General features: G+C 34.8%; 1 protein-coding gene across 1 annotated transcript; it reads right to left on the reverse strand.

Annotated features, from left to right (window-relative positions):
* TMEM106B (transmembrane protein 106B) lies at positions 1-20,635 on the reverse strand. The gene is made up of 8 exons (XM_010979606.3): positions 20,437-20,635; positions 17,690-17,911; positions 14,573-14,636; positions 11,036-11,195; positions 7,788-7,928; positions 7,509-7,558; positions 6,659-6,712; positions 1-5,947 (listed from the first exon to the last, which is right to left on the reverse strand). Exons 2-8 carry the CDS (start codon positions 17,907-17,909, stop codon positions 5,809-5,811), a joined length of 828 nt encoding a protein of 275 aa, XP_010977908.1. The 5' UTR covers positions 17,910-17,911; positions 20,437-20,635; the 3' UTR covers positions 1-5,808.
* Between the last annotated feature and the right edge of the window lie 1,392 nt (positions 20,636-22,027).

Genomic DNA, 22,027 nt, shown 5'->3' on the forward strand with positions numbered 1-22,027 from the left:
TTGACTGATACAAATTTTATTTTTCATGCTAAAATTTTTACAAATTTTATTTTGTCATACACAATTACAAGAGTAACAGTTACAAGTGAATTAAAAAAATAGCATTTTGGGGCACTTCTATTATTTTACTATGAATAAGCATGTTTTGTAACAGGAACGGCAACAAGAGTTACAATTACAGAATTGCTCAACTTGGAAATTTAATAAGTGGGTTATGATGGAGGCTAATACATAATATAAACAAAGAGTAAGTGCCCAAACATAGTCTCACACTGTGTATTATACTTTATTCCACAATTAGAATCATGGGTTAGACTACCCAGTAATGCCATCATTCAAATATGTGATGCAGCAAGTCAAGTCAGAAAGCATTTCAAACATTTTCCAAAATCTTTCTTAATTTAGTTTTATGAGGAAATATGAGACAAAACACACAAGACATGGCTTGCTGATATTTTACGCCTTAAACAAACCATTACACAATATAATTATGCATCTTTTGCAACTTGGCCTTTGTTTCATCTCACACAGTAACTAAAAGGTGAATAGTACTTACATCATTTAGAATCATCTGTCTACAGCTGATACAGTACCTCCCAGATTTCTAGTTTCTAAAATTCTGGGGGAAGTGGGACAGTTTGAACTGTAACAGTCTACATGGTAGTAATATTTACCTCTTGGCCATTGGCCCAATACTAATCCTTTTTTTTTTTTAGTATACAAAATATGCTGAAAACATTTCTCTTAAACACATTTCAATTAATGTAATTAAACAGAAGGCAACAACTTCCTTCTAGAAGAATTAGATCTAGCTATGAAAAACTTGCCATATATTTGTTAAATTAATTTATGGAATATTTTTGGGTCAATACAAACCATACCGTATTTTTTAATTTGAAGCCTATGCTAAACACATGTAAAAAGAACTAAAACCATAATCACATTGGTAGTTTTTTTAAAATGAAAATTACTATTTTTATCCCTATAGTAACTATATAAATATATCACTTGCTTTTATCCAAATTAAGGATAAATCTCAAAAATCCACTATGAAATTTACATACTGACTAAGCACAAAAATACACAAATGTTAGTTCTAATCAGAAATTTCAGCTGACAAGTGAAAATTTTTACTTTGAAATACGCTGATCTGGGATATAGAAGTGAATATTTTGTTTGAAGTACACTGCAAATATATTTTGTTTTCATGTAAAAATAAATTTTTTTAAAGAAATAATGTTTAACAGTCTTTTTATCGCACCTTCTCAAACACATATTTTTCCTTAAAATAGTTTAAGATAAACATCTCATTTAAAATCTGAGTTTACAAAAAAGAGAAATAAAATTATTTTTAGATGTATTTGAGCCAAGCAGTTGCTGTTTCCAGATGTTATGAGCTAAAACTTATGACATTATGGTGAGTAACCTTTGGCTTAGAACCTAATAACCTGAAATTCAATTCATGCTGCTTATCAGAGAAAACTCATATATATTTGTAAGTTTAAATTTTTACACCTTTTAAAAAGAAAAAAGTCCTAACAGGTAAGTATTAATATTTAAAGAATCAATGATACACACTTTCACTGTACTAAAAATCTATAAAATAATAAAGTATCTTAATAGCATTTTTGAAAATACTATCCAAAACTTGTCTTATATAGTAAGTGCAAGAACCAATATATTTTTACAAATAAAACATTTTTATTTGTAAAAATGAGGCTAGAAAGAAAATATGCTAATTATAAGAAGAATGATGCTTGAGTCAAACTGATCTGTTTTGAATCTCTAATCTGCCACTTTCAAGCTTCTGCATATTTTGTAAACTCAATTTCCTCAGAGATAAAATGGGGGGCCACGACAGTAACTACCTTAGAGGGCTCTTCTGAGGGATAAGAAGACAATGCACGTAAAAGATTAGTACAGTACAGTGTGTGACACAGTAAGTAACCAACAAATATTTACACTGATAAATGACATACTTTGGGGTCAAGTACCTAATAAACTGTTTTCTTAAATAAGATAGAGCCATTATATAAAGAACTGTTTAAAAACTTTAAAAAAGCAAACAAAATGGCATGGGAGAGAGCTGGGAACATGTCCTCCAATGAAACATCCAGAATTATATTACAATAATAAGAAGAACCACCAAGGATTAGTTAGGCTAATGTTTGAAGCCTCTGAAGTCACTTTATTGTTTTAGCAGTCACTTCTATTTTAACATTGCATTGTATCATTTCCAAACTACAATTCATAAGATCTAAAGTGAATTCTATTTTTTTGTCATGATTCTCAGAGAAAATAATTACCTCATTGGCCTAAACAAACAAAAGGCATAGAAAAAAAAGCACACAAATAAAGCCAGTCATTTATATGTTATGTGCTACAGTAAGGCTGGTTATTTAGCAATTTCAAGCAATTTATCTGGTATCTATTTTCTTATACCACTTTTTGTTCTTATTTCAAGTCTCAAATATAATGAACTCGATTATTTATAGTCTTTTCAGAAATATATCTGGGATATCTATATTGGAATGATCAAGGAATACTAAATTTTAATAGAAGAGTTAAGCTACAGATTATCCTCCAAAATATTTCCTAAGTGTTCATTTCCCACTTAAAATATTTCTGGTACCGGTTTTTCAAGTTGCCTAAGTCTTAGTCCATCAGTATTACTCTGATTGTCACTATTAACTATGTGAATACTTTCTCTAATTTTTATTCATACCAACCTGAGTCAATAGTGTTTTCCAATGGATATTTTAAATGACATAGCACAGATATGGGAGACAGAAAAACTTGGTCTGGCCCCAGTTAACTATTTACTAAATACGAGATCTTCACCAAGTTCCTTAATTTCTCCATACTTCTTCCTCTTCTAAAAGATAAGAATCCTACCACCCTCCTTTTCTGACTCACAGGACTATGGGAAATGGTATAAGAAAAACATATGAAAGTTCTAAAAAGAGCACAGTGCTATATACATGTCATCTCAAAACACATAGGCTTGTTACAGTATTAGACTTGGTTAGGATGACCAGCCTATCAAAAGTGTAATTTAAGAGAAAGTTATTCTTGGACGTATCAGAAAAAAAAATTTGTAACACCTTTACCATGTCCTCTGGGTAAGATCTGAGAGCAAATTTTTATATCTATAGTTAACCTATTACCATATAAGAAACTACACTGGACAATGACCTAAGAAAAATTAAAGTCTCATCCATTCTTTTCAGACATTTTTAGTGGTTTTAAGTCTGCTTTACCTGAATATGTTTTGATAGTTTTATTGGTTTGTAACGTGCTTTGTTCTAGGTTTATTCTGGCTGTTACTTAACCCTCTCTGAAAGGAGTCACAGGTGATATATTTCTCTACTATTGTGTTTTTACATATTTTAAATTCCAGTTTTTTTTCTGACTTAAACTCCATGGAAAGCAGGTACTATAAAGAGGTTTTAATTTAAAGAATAAAGAAAAAATATTCAAAACTAAGTCACTAAATAGCAAACGTTCCCTCACTGTCCTGACTCTTCAGCAGATATCCTGCATACACTCTTAAAAGGGCATTAGAGCCACAAATTAATATAAAAGTCCATTTAATTTACACTACATAACTTTCCAAGGTTAAAAGATATAAAGCAAGAAAATTAATCAGGATTAATTTCTGAAGGAGGTAGAACTGAAGAATGACTTCGAAGAAATGGGACATGAGGGACAAGGTGAGAACAAAACAAAATATGATAAAATTTTTTTCACCAGTTTTTGATTTTACACAGTCACTGAAATACTGTTATCTCTAAGGTATTAGCTAAATAAGAAACTAGATAGGTGATTGGTCAGGTATGTAGAAATACATCTGGAAAGCCGAGTAGGTGATTGCTAAAGTCACAGGAGTAGAAAATCTGTGGCAGAAGAGGTCTAGATACTACTCATTAAAAGATATCAAAAGATAGAGAATGAAGAAAAATAAAATGAGAATGACATGACATTTATGTTTTTAATACATAAATAGAATACATACATTAGGGAATTGTGCAGTTTCAAGGAGAAGGAGAGTAGTCAAAAAACAGCGGAAAAAAATTAAAGATTGGGTTGGACTACGAAGTTCAGAATAAATTGAATGGGGTGACTTTAATAGTAAGGACAGATGAGTTAGCAATGCTAAGGGAAGACTAAACTAAGTAGTAAAAAAAAAAAAAGTCAGTGCGTTTCACCCATTTTTAAATGTTCACTCAGGAAAACTTAGAGAAAATGATGTGAAAGGTAAGGGGAGACCTGAGTGTGTTTAAAGGCAGAAAGGAGGGCTTCAGTAGCTCTAATTAAAGTAAATAAAGCTTATGTTTTATAGTTGAGAGAGCCAGACTGATAAATGTTTCAGACCTAAGTTAGGCACTTTGGGGGACGGGGAGAGGAGGAACCTGATTCCTGTCACTAGGAAACAGAAAGAAATTAATCTCAAGCCACTTACTGTTTTTGGTATCATAGTCAGCCCCTATGCTCAGTGGTTTGTATTTAAAAGGTACTCCAAATTTGGTAAGTGAAAAGGCAAAAAGCCCAAATGGAAAATGGTATTGAAAAATATAAAACAGCAAAGTGAGTAAGTTAATAATTTACACCTGAAAACAACTTTAAATAAAATCCAAACCAAAATGAAGTCTTTAAAAATGTTACTAGAGGCATTATATCAATGTGATGTGCAAAATGATAAAAATTTTAAAAGCATAATATAGGTTTTATTTTGATCTAGCCACCATCATTTAATGGCAGGATTTCTTGGATAACTTCTACCAAAGAATTTCTTCCTCTAAAATATTCATAAAATTGATGACTTGGGTATCTAATAGTTGTGAAAACTTAAGTGTCTTCATGATTCTTTAATATGAAAAGCAATGTTAAAAAAGTGGAACATTAAAATATTCTATTTTAAATCTACTTTAGCCTGACCCAATATGTAACTGGAACCATATTCACATTCTTTAGGTTTCTAAATTTCATTTTATTTATTTTTATGAGCAACTTACTTTACTCTGAATCTGTACCACTTTGACATTTATTTAAAGCTATATAAAAGCCATGCACAATTTATTTACAATACTGTACATTAAATGATTGTTTGAAGATTACACAAAAATCTTGCAGAATTCTAATATGGAAAGACATGTGAAACACACCATTTAAGGGTTTTTAAAAAATTTAGGTACAGAATTTTGCAAAGATTATTTTGGTTTATAAGTGTTATGCAAGCACTAGCTTGAAATAAGACTGACAAAAACATGCAGATGAGTAGAATTTCAAATGAGAAAATAAAATCGTTTAGCTAACAGCTAAAATAGCATACACCTGAAGTACTACCAAGTAGCAATGGGAATTTATAAAAGAGGAAAAAAAGTTATTTAAAAGTCTTTCATGAATATTAGGCCCTCGGTAATATTCTATAAAAACATTCAGAAATAAAGTTTCTCAAATTATGTTTACCAAAATTATGCTTTTAGTAGTGGTTAGAGCTGTGAATTTTAAATAATTAGTTACTGTTCTGTAGAAGTCTTAGTTTTCCACTTGCGGACCAGAAGAGAAGAAAACCAATCAGTAAATTTGGATTCAAGTACAAGATCCTGGTACAAATACCATGAACACAGAGTGGAGAGTTGTAATAACCTGCAAGTCCACATACTTTTAGCTGTACTCTTAGAAGAGAAGTGTAAACTTTAGGTTTGTTCAATTTAAGGTCTCCGATTAGGAAGTGAGTACCTCGTCCTTCAGAGTTTGGAAAATATCAGTAGGTATCTCTTCTTCTCCGGCTGCATCCCTTCGTTTTCACTGCTGTGGCTGAAGCACATTTAGATATTCAGACTGCCCCAACTGGTAAGTTGTGTTCCTTCCACAATCAACATACTGGTACCTCTCCTGGGATATCTGCTCTGAGTGTCCAAAGTAAGTTGTTGTTACTGTAACTCTAAAAATAAAATAAATGGGGAGAAACATTGAAATATTCTCTAAGTGAGAGTACTTTATTCATCAAAACTCTCTCCTGGGAGAGATTATTTGATTAATGATAACTTAATACAGTGGATATGGGCCTCTTAGGGAATATTTCCTCAAGAGACAATAGGAATGCTGGCAGAGCAAGCCCTATCCAAATAATTATATACAGAAAAATGTTAATTTTTCAAAACGCCCATCTTTAGTTGAAAATAGGTAATTTCCTGTACTCTTAAAATTTTTTAAATACACAGATCTCTCTTAATTAAATGTCAGCTAATCACCCAAATATCCAACCTGTAATCTACAATGTTCTCATGACTTAGGATAACACCCAATTTGCAAACCAGTAATATTACTCTTCCTCACTATTAACAATCCTTAATCACAGGTGGCAAGGAACTGGGTGTTGAGCTCATCCTTCTCTCTCCCCCAACCCCTGCCACTTCCCTGAGTTCTTGAAAGGTCCAGATTCACTATTTAGAGCCATGTGATCCTGCACTTCTTCCCTGGGCTTCCGTTTCCTCACGTGTAAAATGGCATAATATTTACTTCACCTCATCGCACTCCTATAAGGCTTAAAACCCAATGACATGACATTTGTAAAGATGTGTATGCTATAAGCCAATGTTATAAATCTGAAGTTTGAACAAAGAATCTCTTTCCAAAAAAAAGTCTTACTTACTGCATCATGAGTACAATGTTATGCACTTTGATGGATATCAGTGTACAGAAATCACTGTTAAAGAAAACATAATGTGAATAAATGTAAACTATGACATTATAAATTTAAAATAGTTTAATTACAATTCCCCTTCCTACGTTAAAGTTAACAGAAATACTATTAAGGCAAAGTAAATAAGCATTTATTGGTTGAGCATTTTCTATACTTCAAATGGTGATTAATATTTTCAAGACTTCTTATTCTAAAAACATATGCTTCCAAGCTATAGTAGTTGTAGCACTGTTTTAACATGGGCTAAAAATTACTTCTACTTTTTGTTCACCTTTTGAAATTTTAGTAACCAGTTTTTTTCAAAAATCTCTGTATCTGGCTGATATCAAAAGATGATGAAAATTTATCACTATTTTTTACTTAACAAGAGTTAATAATCATTTAGACCCAATTTAAACCAATATTATTCAAACCAATAACAGAGTATTATATACATCATTAGTATTTTTAGTACTCCTATACTAAAATAGAAAGAAGTACTAGAATATACAAATGTGGTTCTCATAGCATAGTAAATAAAAAGTGACATGGTGTATATGATCCTAATTCTGGGGGAAAAAAGATTATTTGCATAGGTTTATGTTCATTAATGTTGTATGCTGAAAAAGGAATAGAGAGATGATCAGAGGCCAGAAGGAATATCCCAAAATGTGGTCTTTTCACTGCTAAGATGATGGAAAACTTAAAATATATATACATGTGTATGTGTGTGTGTGTATATATATATATATATTTATTCACACGTGCACTGTATTCTTTATAGTTTAATGAGATAAAATAATTAAAAATCAGAACTTACAACATATAACTCATTTCCTCTGCTATGATAGTAGGTACTGTGTAATCAATCTGAAAGGCAAAAAACAAAAACAAACCAATAGACAATAGGATCAAAACATCAAGTACTTCACATACATTTCATAACTTCAAAAAGTTTAAAAATCTCTCCCTTTGTAAGTTTGAAACATTCTCTAGTTTTTTAGGAAATCCCCCAGCTCCCTCACATTAATATGATATACAAAGATGAGATTCATTTATTCATTTAACTCCTCCAAAGTACTTTATGAATGAAGCTTACTTGTTTCATATCCAGTGGACCAATACTGGTTATGTTGTTTAAGCGTGCCTTTCCAATAACCGTTTTTGAAAACTGAACTTGTGCAGTTATGTTTTCAACTTCAACAGAATAATAATTATTGTTTGTAATATTTAGTGTGTTCTGAAAAACAAAGGGAGCAGAAAATGTACAAGTTATCTTAAAATAAGCATAAAAAATATGTATTCAAAATTGATAGAGAAAATGACTTCAGCCACAGCCGTGTTTCATTATTAGTTGGAAAAGTAACACCAAAAATGTCAAAGAACATTAAATGAACCAATTATGTAGTTTATACATGAGTACTATGTATATAACATGCCTATAATGAACACATACTTTTAAAAAGTAAGTCCAGAAAATGTATAGTACAGAAATATGGAAACATGAAAGTTAGAAATGTTAGAATGTTGTGGCCTTAGCAAAAATTCAATAAAAATATTTCTAAAATTCCATCTAAATTTTTACTAAATGTTAATATGTACATGTCTCTACAGACTAAACTATTTCCTCTTCTCTTAAATACAAAGGGAACCATTTAACATGTTAAACAGCACTTCAAAATTTTTGTTTAAAAGAAAGTGGCATTTTAACTTATATATGAGTAGAGATTTCCAATAGGTCACTTTTGAGAAGAAATGGGATACAGTCAAGACTAGTTGGAAAGAAATGCAGTTACATCATTTCTATACTTATGAGAAACAGCTGAGGCCAACTTCTGCAATTCTAATTTACAACAATTGTTTTAAATTACTTTAGAAAAAACAGTCAATGAAAATAAGAAAAAAAAATTAAACCAAGAAATAACAGATAATAAAACATCTAACACAGGCATAGTGAAACAAACCATAACCAAACTCAACAAATACTAAATGATAACTCTTAAAGTTTTGTAAGGCAGATAGTAATGGTTATCACCTATACAAAGAACTCATACAGATTTGAAAAAAAAAAGACAAAGACATTCCTATTGTTAAAAAATAGTAAGAGCTAAGGATATGAGTAAAGAAATCAGAAAAGTACAAATACAAATAGTCAAAAAACACTTAAAATTTCTCTCAAATTCATTTACAGTCAGGGAAAAGTCAATTTAAGCAAAAATGGAGTATTGCTTTATATCCAATAAACTAGCAAAACTTGTAAAAAGTGACATTCTATTTCTGGCTGAGATATGGGCAGAAGGGTATATTTTCACAGTCCTGGAAAATATGCGAAGCATTACAGCAATATCCATTAAAGTAAAAATTAAGTATATCCTTTGACCTTACAGTTCTAATTCTGAGCATTTACTCCACAGAAATAAAAACATTAGGATGTTAATGACAATGTTCTTTGTAGTGGCAAAAAAAAAAAAAATTCTTGAAAATAAAATGAATGCTCATCGTAAAAAAGAATGACAGAAAAAATAATATAATGTCATTACATGGAATGATATACAGTCATTAAAAAGAATGAATTAATCTTAAGCCGGAAAATGAGAAGAGATTTCTACAAGGTATTAACAAGTGAGAAAACCAAGATGCATAAAAGTATAAATAAAGTATTATTTTTTGAAAAATAATGATTTAAGAAAAACTGAACATGTGAATCTGTAAGTTAATATGAATATGGAGAAAGATATGGAAAGATGCAATATGGGATAAAATAAAAGAGAGAAAACAGTCTTAGAAAAGTTAATTAAAAAAGAATGTGGTAGTAATTAGCCATTATACGATCACATTTATGTATTTAAACTATTATAGCGATAAACATAGAGAAAAAATTTTAATTTCATAAAATTAAATTAAATTAAAAATTACCTTAGTCTAAATGTATAAACATTTTCATCTACTTGGCTCTTATTACCAATATCAATTTCATTTCAAAACACTATAGGAAAAGATTTTAATTGAAGGCCAGTAATAAACCTTCTGATACAGACCAACGAATGGGATTCAGTAGAATCTTGGAATCCTTTATACATGCAACATAATATCGGTATGTGGTTTTTCTGAAGTGTCCATAGCTTTCATCAGAATATTAAAAAGATCAGTGATGCAAAACAGGCTGAGAACAAAAATACTTATGACAATTAGAAAAAGATATATGGGAGTGAGAAAGAAAACACAAAGATACACATCAAGAAAGACAACAAAAAATAAGACAAAAAAGTTTAGTACTAGAGATCAGACATTTTGTTACTGAAAACAGTAAGAATCCCATTAATCTGTAAGTCAAGGGACCATAATCATAAACTTTTAAATAATGACAACTTATTATGAAAGACTTTAAACTACCTTCATGCATATATATATTTTTTCCACAGATATATATATATCTCCCGTAGATTGGCAACTTCTGACAGTAAGCAATGAGGATAAATGGATCCATGGGAGTTCTTTCTTCCCTGTAATTAAGTAGTAGTCCCACTTTAACACACCACTCCCCTTTCACTCTAGGTCCCTTTACATCTCCCTCCTCCCAACTACCACAACAGGCATCTCTACTTCAACCTCTACCACACCAATCCAATCACCTCTTGGAGGAAAACCAATTGAAGTCCAATATCATTCTTCCAAATAAATCACTGCCACACAGATACACCTTAAGCCCTGAATCAACATATATCTTCCTTTTTAATACAATGTTTTGCAAACCATGTTTTTTTTCAAATGTGTTAGCACGTAAAACAGAAGACCTTCTCTGAGGTGTCTGTCTGTGTGTTGTTTTCAGGTGTGGAAGACTGTAGGGTCGTAACAAACACCATCCTGGGAAACACAGAGGGTATCTTCACACATACTAATTTACAAGAGAAATCAAACTGTCACTTGTACTTTTCTTTAAAAAGAATAAAGGAATGGTCTGTGAAAGATGGCAAAACACAAGGCAATAAAAATGTTACATTTATAACATCTATTGAATCAACTATGTTAACATCTTGCTAGGAGCTATTCAGAATCAAACGTTGAAAACTAAACAGGTTGTAAATACTGTTTTTCCCAGCAATTAAATGTTTACTATATTTTACTCTCCTAAAGACATCTTCAAATGCTAAATGATTCTGTATACACAGGACTGCCAGTATTTATTATTTGCCATTTCCAGCAGAATCACAATTGGTAGAGGTCAATACACAAAAAGCAAACTGAGCATTAATGTGTTACATTTAATATCTCTCAATAGGCACAAAGGTGCAGCTTAACATGATAAAGAAATGAAATCAAATACTTTTAATGTAAGTATGTACTTACTGTGATATTTAAATATATTGTACGCTTTTGAACATCATAACTGACGTATGCTGATTTTACGCCAATGTATTTCACGTCGATAGAGCGAGGGAAAAGGAAGAACACAGCCAATCCAGAAAGAAGCAGACAAACAAACACAGAAGCCATCACGTACAGTTTTCTGAAAAGGAAAATGGGAATATTTAAACACATGCAGCAAAAATTACATAACGAAACATCTGGAGAAGGTATTTTCAACTTGAATTTTCCCCTATTATACCAGCAGGAAAAGATGTATAATTTGACCAATTTTTTACATTATAAAAGTAATCAGTAGGGTTGGTTTGAGTCTATTAAGTGTCAAAATGTTCACCTCAAAAGATGATTATTTATCTTTTTGGAGACTAGGATTTCAGGCTTATTATAGATACAACATTTACTGTAGTGATTCCCAACCACGCTGCACATCAGAACCAAGCTGGGTAGCTTTATATAAATATGTATTTCAAGACTCCTTGATGAATTCACTGAAGCAGAATTTTCACGTGTGAGTTTTGCCATTGTTATGACTCCCTAAGGTGACTGTTCATCAGAACCACCTGTGAAGCCCTTGAAACTATAACGATGTAACCATAACGATGTAACCATATGCCTCATCATGCTCACTAGCACAGTCCTTTTTGAGTCTTCTCATCCCAAAGTATTTACGCACTCTGTTAAAAAAATATTGTTTATATTAATCAAGTCTGCTTTGAAGATGTTGTTAAACTGTTCCTTTAAAATCAAGAAGGGATAATTTTATGTAGGCATAAGACAAGAAAAAAAAAAAACCTCCCAAGACTTTGCTATTGGTCCTAACTCCCCCTGAAATGGCTCTATTCCATCTCTTGCTCTTTATTTCCAACCTTCATAGATGAAAATTTCCTCTTATCTTCAAGTTTACCCTCAAAACTAGAATTTCAAGAAACTGTAGTCAGCCATCCAGTATTCATGGATTTTTCACTCTATGGATCAACTGAAATCTCCCTCTATGGTTGGTTGAGCTCATGGATTTGAAACCTAAGACACAGAGGGTTGCCACTTTATATAAGGGACTTGAGCATCGGTGGATTTTTGTATGCAAGGACTCCTTGAACCAGTCTCCTCGTGGATACTGAGGGATGACAATATTTCCTGGTTTCTCTAATAAACAGCACTCTGCTTAAAGCCCAGAGAACCCTTTTTCTGTTTCTTCCTATGTTTTGCATGTCACTTACTTTATCTTTTCTTTGTATTTCTCGCCTTACAAAAAATTCTTTATCCTTTTTCCATCCTCTTTTTCCTACTGACTTGCACCTAAATGCCTTGATGGATCTCATCTTATCCCTCATAACAGCTACTGCAGGTGCCTCGTGCCAATGTTTCATAAATGTTTCTGAGTATTTTAAGTTGCCCAAACTAAGAGAGCAAAATGGTTTATTAAAAGACAAAACAAAAATCCCCTAAATCACTAGCGAACGGTGGGCCCACTCTGCTGTCTGGAGCAAACAAAGCAGTTCCGACTCACTGTCAACTTCTTCCCAACCTGAGCAGGTGGTGATCACTACTGGGTTACCTAATAGGCAGATTAAGCACACATGTACAGTACCCACTATACACCAAACACCTTAAAGAAGGTATAAAAAGAGTTTAAAAATCATGATAAAAATGAGAGCTTTGCTGGGTTTTCTTACGTTTTACTATTTTTGTTTATAATTACATATGGGCAGGTAAGCTCATCATACTCTAGGGCTTGGGGCCTGTAAATCAGCCCTAGCTGTGACTAACAGAATCAGTGTTCTAAATTACTCTGCACCCGAAGTTTACAGCCACAACAAGTATTACTGAAACTGGTGGGACAACAAAACAACATTCTATGTAGTATTTCATACCAAATTAAAAAATTGGCTGGTTCACTGATGAAGTACATAGATCTCCAGCGATCATTTTTCTCTTGGCTCTATAGACAGTAACAGAATCCTGGGAGGCAGATAGTACTATACAGTACTGATGAAGTTATGAAAGTTGTATGGTATTTGGACTCAAGTTATGATTTTTATATCTGCCATTTCCTATTTGCAGTATTTTAGATAATTCACTCTTTTCCTCCATTTTAAATCGTATCAGTTTATTTCACAGATCAAATGACATGGCTAAAGTACATAGACAAAAACAATTAATAATTTCCTAACTACCTTATCAAAAGTCCCTCAACTTACAAATGAAGATCCAGAGTTATTTGCGTTTATTCTCTTCAAGGACTTCAATTATATCTATGCTCAGTTGTCTTAGCTTGTGTCCTATACTGTTTTCTCTCCGATTCTTTTATTGTTTGTGTATATGTATGTGTGTGTGCACAGTTCTTCCGGTTTTGTCTTCACTTCTGAAATTATTTTTTTTTCCTCTTTCCAGGGGCCCGCAGACTCTCTCTTCATAGCACTCTATTGTTCAGTCATCTCATTTCTGAGCTTCTCAATTTCCGACTTAATAGCTTTTCTAGTTCTCTTATATCTCTTTTAGAACATTAAATATTAAGTTAAAGATTTCATGTGCTTTTCTGACATTCTTTATCATGTGTTAGTGTTTTCCTCAGTTCATTTTCTTATTTAAATTTTACTATCTTTGTATGATGCTTGATCATAATTCTTTTTTGTTGCTCATATTTAAATGAGACAAATTTTCATACTTTTAAGAGAAACTGCCATTTTAGGTGGTGAGGATGGGCCAGGATTGCTTTCCTAGCTTCAGTGCTGAGGAATTCCATGCTCTGTTGTTAAAGAAAACATTTAAAAAAGACAGCCTCAATTTATAACCACTTCTGTAGTTCTGAGATTCTCTCCTTAGTTTCTGAACCTTTTCTTTTATCCCTGTTCTTGCCCTACACAAACTGTATTCTACACTCAGCAGTTTTTTTCCTTAGGCTGTGTCTGTTCTTTTGCAGGAGTCTATGTTGAGTTTCCCTAATGTCTCTGAAGGCTTAGATGGTCCAGTTCCTTCTGATCTTCTCAAGGCCTCTGATGCACTCTCTCCAAGCTACAGTTTTAACAGATTATTCTTAGAGGTATTTGCTGGAAGTCCTCTGAGTAGGGGCCTCTTCTTTGGGGGAAAAGCATTTACTCTACATAAGGGCTCTTAGGAACTCTCTTTTTGTTTCCCTTCACAGCTTCTACACAGCTGCTAAGCTTGTTTGGGTCCTTGTGTCATCATGGTTTGAATACCCATATTTATTGAGGTTACTGGGAATACCTTGACACTCATTTTTGATGCAAATGTTGTCAATGTGTTTCCTAACAGCTTTTTTTGGCCTGTTTTATAGATTTGAGAAGATTTAGATACAATGCTGCTTTCAAGAACTTACCCTAACCAGGAATTCTTTTTCATTTTTTAATGACATAAAGCATATGACGGCATAACTTAACAACCTGATAGCATTTTTCCTTTTAACAGTTTTAACTAGATTATTTATTTATAAATAATTTGAAAAGCAAAAAACACAAAAAACAAACAAACAAAAAATGCCATTTTCTCTTAAATACTTACGTTCTTCTTGGCCTTAATCTCTGATCACTGTATGGAATCAATGCCACCAGTTGGTTTTCCTGCCCTAAAAGTAAAAAGAAGTAGACATTTATTAACATGATTAGTTAAAAATATAGTGGCTTCTCATTAATGTCTGCTTTGGAGAGACCAGAATACCATCTGGTTCTCATCTCATTCCTTTGGAAAATTGCTCTCAAAATCTTCAAAAATTATCCAGTAGAAGTTGAGTTCCAAAGCAGACACTGTGTTTTTTCCTATCTAGATTTCTAGCTAATCAGAACAGTATAAAGAATGAAAGAGTAATTCTTTCTTCTACTGAAAAAAATCTAAAAAGTCCCAGGTTTTCAGAAGATCTGAATTTACTAGGTCCTCTTTCAACCCCCGTTTTCCATTCAGACTCTGATTTGGTTATGTGGATGAGAGTAGAGGAGACACACTGCTGCCCCTGTGTCCCGAGATCCCTATTACTCGAGAGGTTTCTAAACTGTCCCCCTTGAAAACCAAAACTGACACATACTAAGTCTCATACTTCAAAAACCCCTACATAATGAGCCTTCCAGGACTCTTTCAGGTCACACTCCTCTTCATAGTAAGTCATTTCAAAATCCAACAATTCTTTCTTGGGTTGAGCTTTATGCATATGCTTTAATGGATATATGAACTTTAAAATGCCCAATTACCAATCTTAAAATAATTTGGCTCTTCATATTAACTATTAAAGAACCATAGTCAAATTCTCTCTTAAAGCTTTCCATAGAGGTTTTATTATTCCTCTCTGCCCCTTCCATAAATCTCCCCCCATCAACCATCAATAATTCCCCATCATCCCCACATATTAATATATAAATACATATAATACACCTCAACTGTGTATTATATCCTATCTTGTTTGGTGGTATTCATCTGTCTAAACTGCAACTGGTTAAAACCAACCCTCTGGCTACTATGCCTATATCCACACAGCTAAAAATGAATAGAGAAAAACATAAACTATGCTGACTGATCTCATTTTACATCACTAATCTCAAGTGGCTCTTAAAGATGCCAACAATCACACTGTATTTCCCTAGTTCACACTCTCAATCTGACTAAAACTGCAATTTCATAACTTCAACTCCCTCTTCAAACCTCCAATATCTTTTTCCCTGTCCTACTCCTGGCTCATGATGTGGTAAAGAGAATTCCTGCAAGCTCCCACCACCATGTCCACCCACCTACCTACTGCTGTGTCCATATACTCTACCTTCTCTCCCACTGCTAAGAGTAAACTGCCCCTGCTCCTCTGTAAGAGCAGCCCTTTGCACCTGCTCACTAAGTCTAATAATTCTCTGTTGCCTGCATTATCAATGTCTTCTCTATGGATCATTCTCATCAACATACAAACATATTATTCATTCCATCTTTAAAAAAATTCCTCTCCTGACCTTCCAGCCCCTTCCAGCTACCACCTCTTTTCTCTCCTTTTCTATAGAACAAAACTCCTTTAAAAAGCTATTTTCTCTATACAACTTTGTTCCTCTTATGCACTCCTGAGCATATGTATATACTTTTGCAGACTACCTAAACTGCTCTTTTAAAGGTCTCCAGTGGCCTCAATATCACCAAGTCCACTGGTCAGTTCTGAGTCCTCATATTACTTGACCTATCAGTAGCATCTAACACAGTTAATCAATCTCTCCTCCCCAAGGGGTACACTTTCTTCATTTATATTCCAAGACACCACAAAGGAATTTCCTCCTTCTACTCTAGCTGCTCTTTTTTCGTGTCCTTGGCTAATTCTTTCTCATGTCACTGACCTTGAAATGTTGCAATGCCCCAAGGTTCAATGCTAGAGTCTCTTCTGTTTTCTATTCATACTGACAAGCTAGGTGTTCTCATCCAACTACTGAACATATCTACTTAGATGTCAAACATGTTATCTCCAAACTTACACATCTAAAACTGAGTGCTGATCTCTCCCTGACACATACTCAAAACTTCTTTCCTCCATCTTAATAAATGGCTGCTTCATTCTTCCAGGTGCTCAGACAAAAATACCTTTGAAATCATCCTTGATTCTACTATTTACAATCCACATCTAGGCAGCAGAAAAATATCTACTGGCCATATCTCAGAAATATATCCAGATTGCTAAAATGGTACTCCAGCCCCCAGATCCCTTCCCCAGCCAGGTGCATTAATCTCTTCAACTATGATAATCTTTTTATTCTCAAATAGCAACTATCTCTGCAAAGATAAAACCTTATCTTATAGAACCTTGCTGGGAGGATATAGCTCAAAAGGTAAAGAGCATGTTTAGCATACCTAAGGTCCTGTGTTCAATCCCCAGTACCTCCTTTAAAAATGAACAAATAAGTAAACCCTCCCCACTCTCCAAATTTTTTTTTTTAAATTAAAAACAAAAAACCAAAACAAAACAAAGAAACCTTATATTGTTACTTTGTCCTTCCCTCAGGGTCTCTCCAGGGCCGCATATTAACAGTCAATCAAGTGAAAAATGAAAATATGACAGCATAGTTTTATTTCTGCTTGTTGCCATTGCTACTAAAGTAATCTACAACCAGCATGTGGAGATTACTTCCTACTGACTTCCCCATGTCACGCCACAAACTGATTTCGTTTTTTCTACATAACTCATCTTAATATACCATCTCTCTTCATGTAGTTCCTTTAAAACATAACTAATTAGCACATGACCAGCGCATTATTATTCTCGAAATAACAAATTAAAAATATTAGGTCACCAAATTACTTAAATTGCTCCTCACACCAATACAGCAAAACAACTGTGAAAATACCTCTATTGATGCCAAATAGGACCAGAAGTTTACAGACAAGAGATGCTGTATATCTGCTATAACTGTAGGTGGAAAGGAAAAGATAGTGGAGGTAAAGGGGGTGGTTTTCATTTTTTGCTGTAAGGAACCTTAATTATTAATACCTTCATGTGTGTTTCTTTGTGTCCTTTTGACTGAAAATAACTAACATGAAGTTTTACCTTTAATTCTAAGAGTCTTTTAAAACATCAAGGGTTGTGCTTAGACCCATGGGTTTTATAGTACTCACGCAAATGCCTGGAATCATTCTTTAGAGGAAAAACAGTACAGTAACACATACCCCTAGGAATTCTTCCTGTTCCTTGACAAGTGGGGCAAGTGACACTATCTCTTCCTGTAAATTCCACATATGGAAACTGAGAGACATCGCCACTTCTTCCATCTTCATTATGGACTTCACCATTCACCAATCCATTCCTCATATTTTCAGTTGATGTGACTCCATCATAAGCATCTTCTTTGTGTGAATGCAAAGGCAAATGAGAAAAAGACTTTCCCATGTCTAAAGAAAAAGAAAAATATTACAGTAAAGTTCAGTAAAAAGGTATACTCAAGAACATTAGAGGATATTTATACTGATCTGAATAATTTAGAACCGTCAAGGGACTGCTCAAGCTACTATTTGGATTAGAATTATACACAAACTAAACAATGTCTGAAACAAGGAAGCAATTTATTAGAGTCCAAAGCATTTTTCTTTTTTTTTTTCCAGTTAATTAATTTTTATTTTATTTTTTGCAGAGGAGGTAATTAGGTTTGTTTGTTCATTTGCCTATTTATTTTTAACGGAGGTAATCAGGATTGAACCCAGGACCTCATTGATACTAAGCATGCACTCTACCACTGAGCTATACCCTCCCCCAAAAGTGTTTTTCTAACAAAATATTATGAAATGATATCATATTAGACTTGTGATGAGAACGGGCTTTCAAACGACTTTAAAATTGGTTGGAAGTCGATACTTTCTTAGGGTTCTCTGAAAAGAAACACATAAGCTTCACTTTTCTTAGACTACAAAAAAAACACATTCTACTTTTAAATCAATTAGCACTGAAGACAAAAGTTGCTTTGGATAGATTACAGCTAGGTAGTATAGTTTTACCAGGAAATATAGAAGTAGTATTTTTCAGCCTTTTAAAATTCATGCCCCTTTGTGATAAATAAAATCCAAATCTTTCTCATCCTCACATTTCTTGCTTTAAACATTTAAATATCTGCAAGAAAACAACTCAAAAAAATAAAACCTGCAAATTTTTCTTTCATTCAACAGTTGGTGGAGTTAAAATTATGAAATTAATGTTCCAAAATATTAACTTAATTCACCTATACAAAGCAGCAAATTTAGAAAATTAATTTCAAAATTTTAGGATGACAGTACCAAAAATAGAGGGAAATTTAAATATAAATGTAGAGCCAAATAAAAATAAGTAATCAGTGCTTGTACCTATGTAAAAATAACCTCTCCAGGTAGGTAATACAGTAAAACTACAGTTAAGGTCATACAATTTTACGGATAAAAAGAACTTAAAAAGTCATACAATCTAATCTGTTGATATTCTGAAGGCAAATTAACAAAGAGGGAAAACCGAACTTTAAAATAACACACACTTCTCTTTCTAAATTTGACTGTATATCTTTTATCAGTTCCTACAAATAGGTTACTACAGACATTCATATAAAAAGATAAATAATATTGCTTTTAAAAATTCTCATTGATTTGAATAAGGAAAACCAACACTCAAAATAACTCCATTTATCTTTTGCTATGAATGAAAGTTTCCTTTTGAAAACTGGCATGTCATCCATCTGTCGGTGGGGTCACTCCAACAGTGTAAACAGCAGGATATAAAACTATACAACTAATAGACAAACTTAAAATTTCAGAAGGATGAACAAAGATGCATATTTTCACTACTTAAAAATAATCTATGCACACAGTACCCATTAAGTTGAAAAATATAAATGATTTATAGCTTCTAAAATTGCGTAAATTTCTCTTGATTTAGCTCAAAGACATTAACTAAATCCAAGCCAAATCGATACCTGCCAGTCACAGGTGGTTCAGGGGTGAATTAACATCAGCGTCCCCACACACTGTGACCTTGGGGCCCACGTGGAATATTAGATAAGATATCAGACGGCCTCATCATCCAGGGCCTCAGAGGGGCCCTTTCCGGGATCTCAGTTAACACACCGGAGGTAATAAGCTGCTGCCCACCGTAATGCCTTAAGGGGAAAAGACACAGACGGCAAAAGCAAGTGGCTCTCAGTCTGGGCATGTTTTCTATTCTTACATAACAACTCCCTTGATAGAGTAAGCCTCTGACTGGTGTTTGTTTCATCAGGGCTAATGAGTAAGCGGCAGACTTTGTCAGGTACTGGGCACCCCTGCCCCCTCTACTGTATTTTCCTCAGAGCACTGTTAAGTTTAACCACTTATATCTTTGGAGACTCTTCGTTTACCAAGAGGTACCAGGTCCCCTTCACTTTCCTGTGCTAAATGTTTTTTTATCAAAATCCCTTAATTTACTGAAAACCAACAAGGATTTCAGACTCCTTAAAAGAGATGGTTTTTAAAAAAAAAGCACAGGATTCGATCCAATCTAAATGGGTCATGACCTTCTAAACGAAGGAAGTCGGCGCCTTTCATAAGCTACAGAAACAAAACCCAGAACACAGCCTGCCTCCTAAGGAAAGGTTAAAGATAAAATACAGGCGGTCCAGGAAGAGAACTCAAAAACAGTAAAGCCGGGGCCACTTGGCCATTCAAGGTGTGGAGGCTTGGAATCTACCCTGTGCGCCAGGCTGGGGCCAAAGCCTGGAGCCCCTTGGCTGGGAGCTGGCCGGGGTAAGAGGGATGACACGCCTCCATTACCCAGCCCAGAGCGCCTCCCCGGTCGCCGGGCGTGCCCAGATCCCCAGCAGCCTCCCCTCCTCCCCCTCCTCGTCCGGCTGACTCTTCCCAGAGCGCCCGGTGGGCCCCGCTCCAAAGGGGAACCTGGGGGCTGCGCGTCCCGGGTCGCTCACCGGCACGCGGGGTGCTGCGCAGTCCCGAACTGCTCCGGCGCGGACAGGCCCGGGGACAGGGTCACGGAGTCCGCAGTCCCGGGTGCTGGAGCTGGAGCGACGGGCCTGCAGCGCTGGGCCGCCGCGGGGTCAGGGTGGGGGAGGGGCAGCACAACGACCGCATCAGCTGAGGCCCCGTGCTGCTGCAACCTGCGACCGCGCCTGCGCACAGCGCTCCCGGAGAGGGGTGTGGCCCGGATGCAGGCTGGACGCATGCGTCTTTCCTGCGTCTTGCCTCCGCCTTCCTAAAGCTCTCAGGGGCCGGTGCTGTGCGTGTGAGCTCTCTCTGTTTCGTTACCTTGGTATCCCAAAACTTAGAGGTAAAATTCGGCCGCTCTAGCTCTGGAAGATTTTAAAATAGTAGTTCCCCCTCTTTTTCCCCGTCAGGCTCTTTTCCTTTGCAAAGGGGAAAACGTGTACTGTCTGCCTCAGCCCTGAGCCGAGCAGCCTCCCAGTCCACTCTCCCTGACGCCGGGAGTGAGGTGCTCTGGTTGGTAGCATATGTATGATAGCGGAAAAGTCACGTCTATTTTAATTTAGAACCTCTTGCTTACTAGAATGACAGTAAGTGGGCGAGACTCGGCTTTGGTTTTGTTTTGGTTGGTTTTGTTTTCATTTATTTTTCCACATGATGTCCCCCCTTCCCCCTCCCCCAAGTGGTTAGTTACTAGGGTGTGAAGTCCCTGCTCAAATCCCAGTGTTTCAACCCAATGCTGTGACTTGGGGCTATTCTCCTTAACATCTCAAAGGGTAGGTTATCTCATGTAGAAAGTAAGAATAACAATACAGAGTTGTTTCATGGGTTAAATGAGGTACTGGGAATAACTGTCAGGCACTGACTAGACTATGTCTGCAGAGAGTTTAACGTTTAATGGATGAAAGCTCTGGTTATAACATGGTCACAACGTGCATAGTCCCCAAGAAAGAAAATGATTTCTAGTAATTTATTTCTCTGTTCCGACAGGATGGGTATGTTTGGCCAGTAGAGTATGAGGATATGTAAAAGTAGAGAAATGCAGGTCAAAACAGTATGCAGTTTGTTATCTAAAATTGTTTATACGTGTGTAAGATAATGAGCCTTCTCACACCACATTGGTGAAGATGTATAAATTCATAAATTTTCTGGCAAGTAGTTAGGCAATATGTAGCAAGAGTATTAAAAATTTAAATTTTCACAGCCTTTAGCCCTGTAATCCCACCCCTTGGGGTTTATCCTAAACCTAATGAAAACTCTAACAAGATTTCTGTACAAAGTATATTCATTTAAATAACCGAAATGTCCACAATGGGATGCTGATTAAATCATTCTTTGACCTCCCCTTTTTGCTCATGTCTTCCAATGGGGCATTAATTAAATCGTTTAACTCCTCATATTTAGCTAAGGCCTTTCAAAGGTGAGAGGAGTGGGCTTCTTCCACTAACTTGGTTTGAAATTTCAAAATAAATAGTATGGCTAAAACACATCAAAATCATGGGGGAAAAAAGAAAGCAACTTTGAAATCTGTTCTGATGGTCTACCTGTGTGACCCAACCCTTCTTAGCAATACAGGGC

This window comes from Camelus dromedarius, chromosome 7, assembly GCF_036321535.1.
Source record: "Camelus dromedarius isolate mCamDro1 chromosome 7, mCamDro1.pat, whole genome shotgun sequence".
Classification (NCBI taxonomy): Eukaryota; Metazoa; Chordata; class Mammalia; order Artiodactyla; family Camelidae; genus Camelus; species Camelus dromedarius.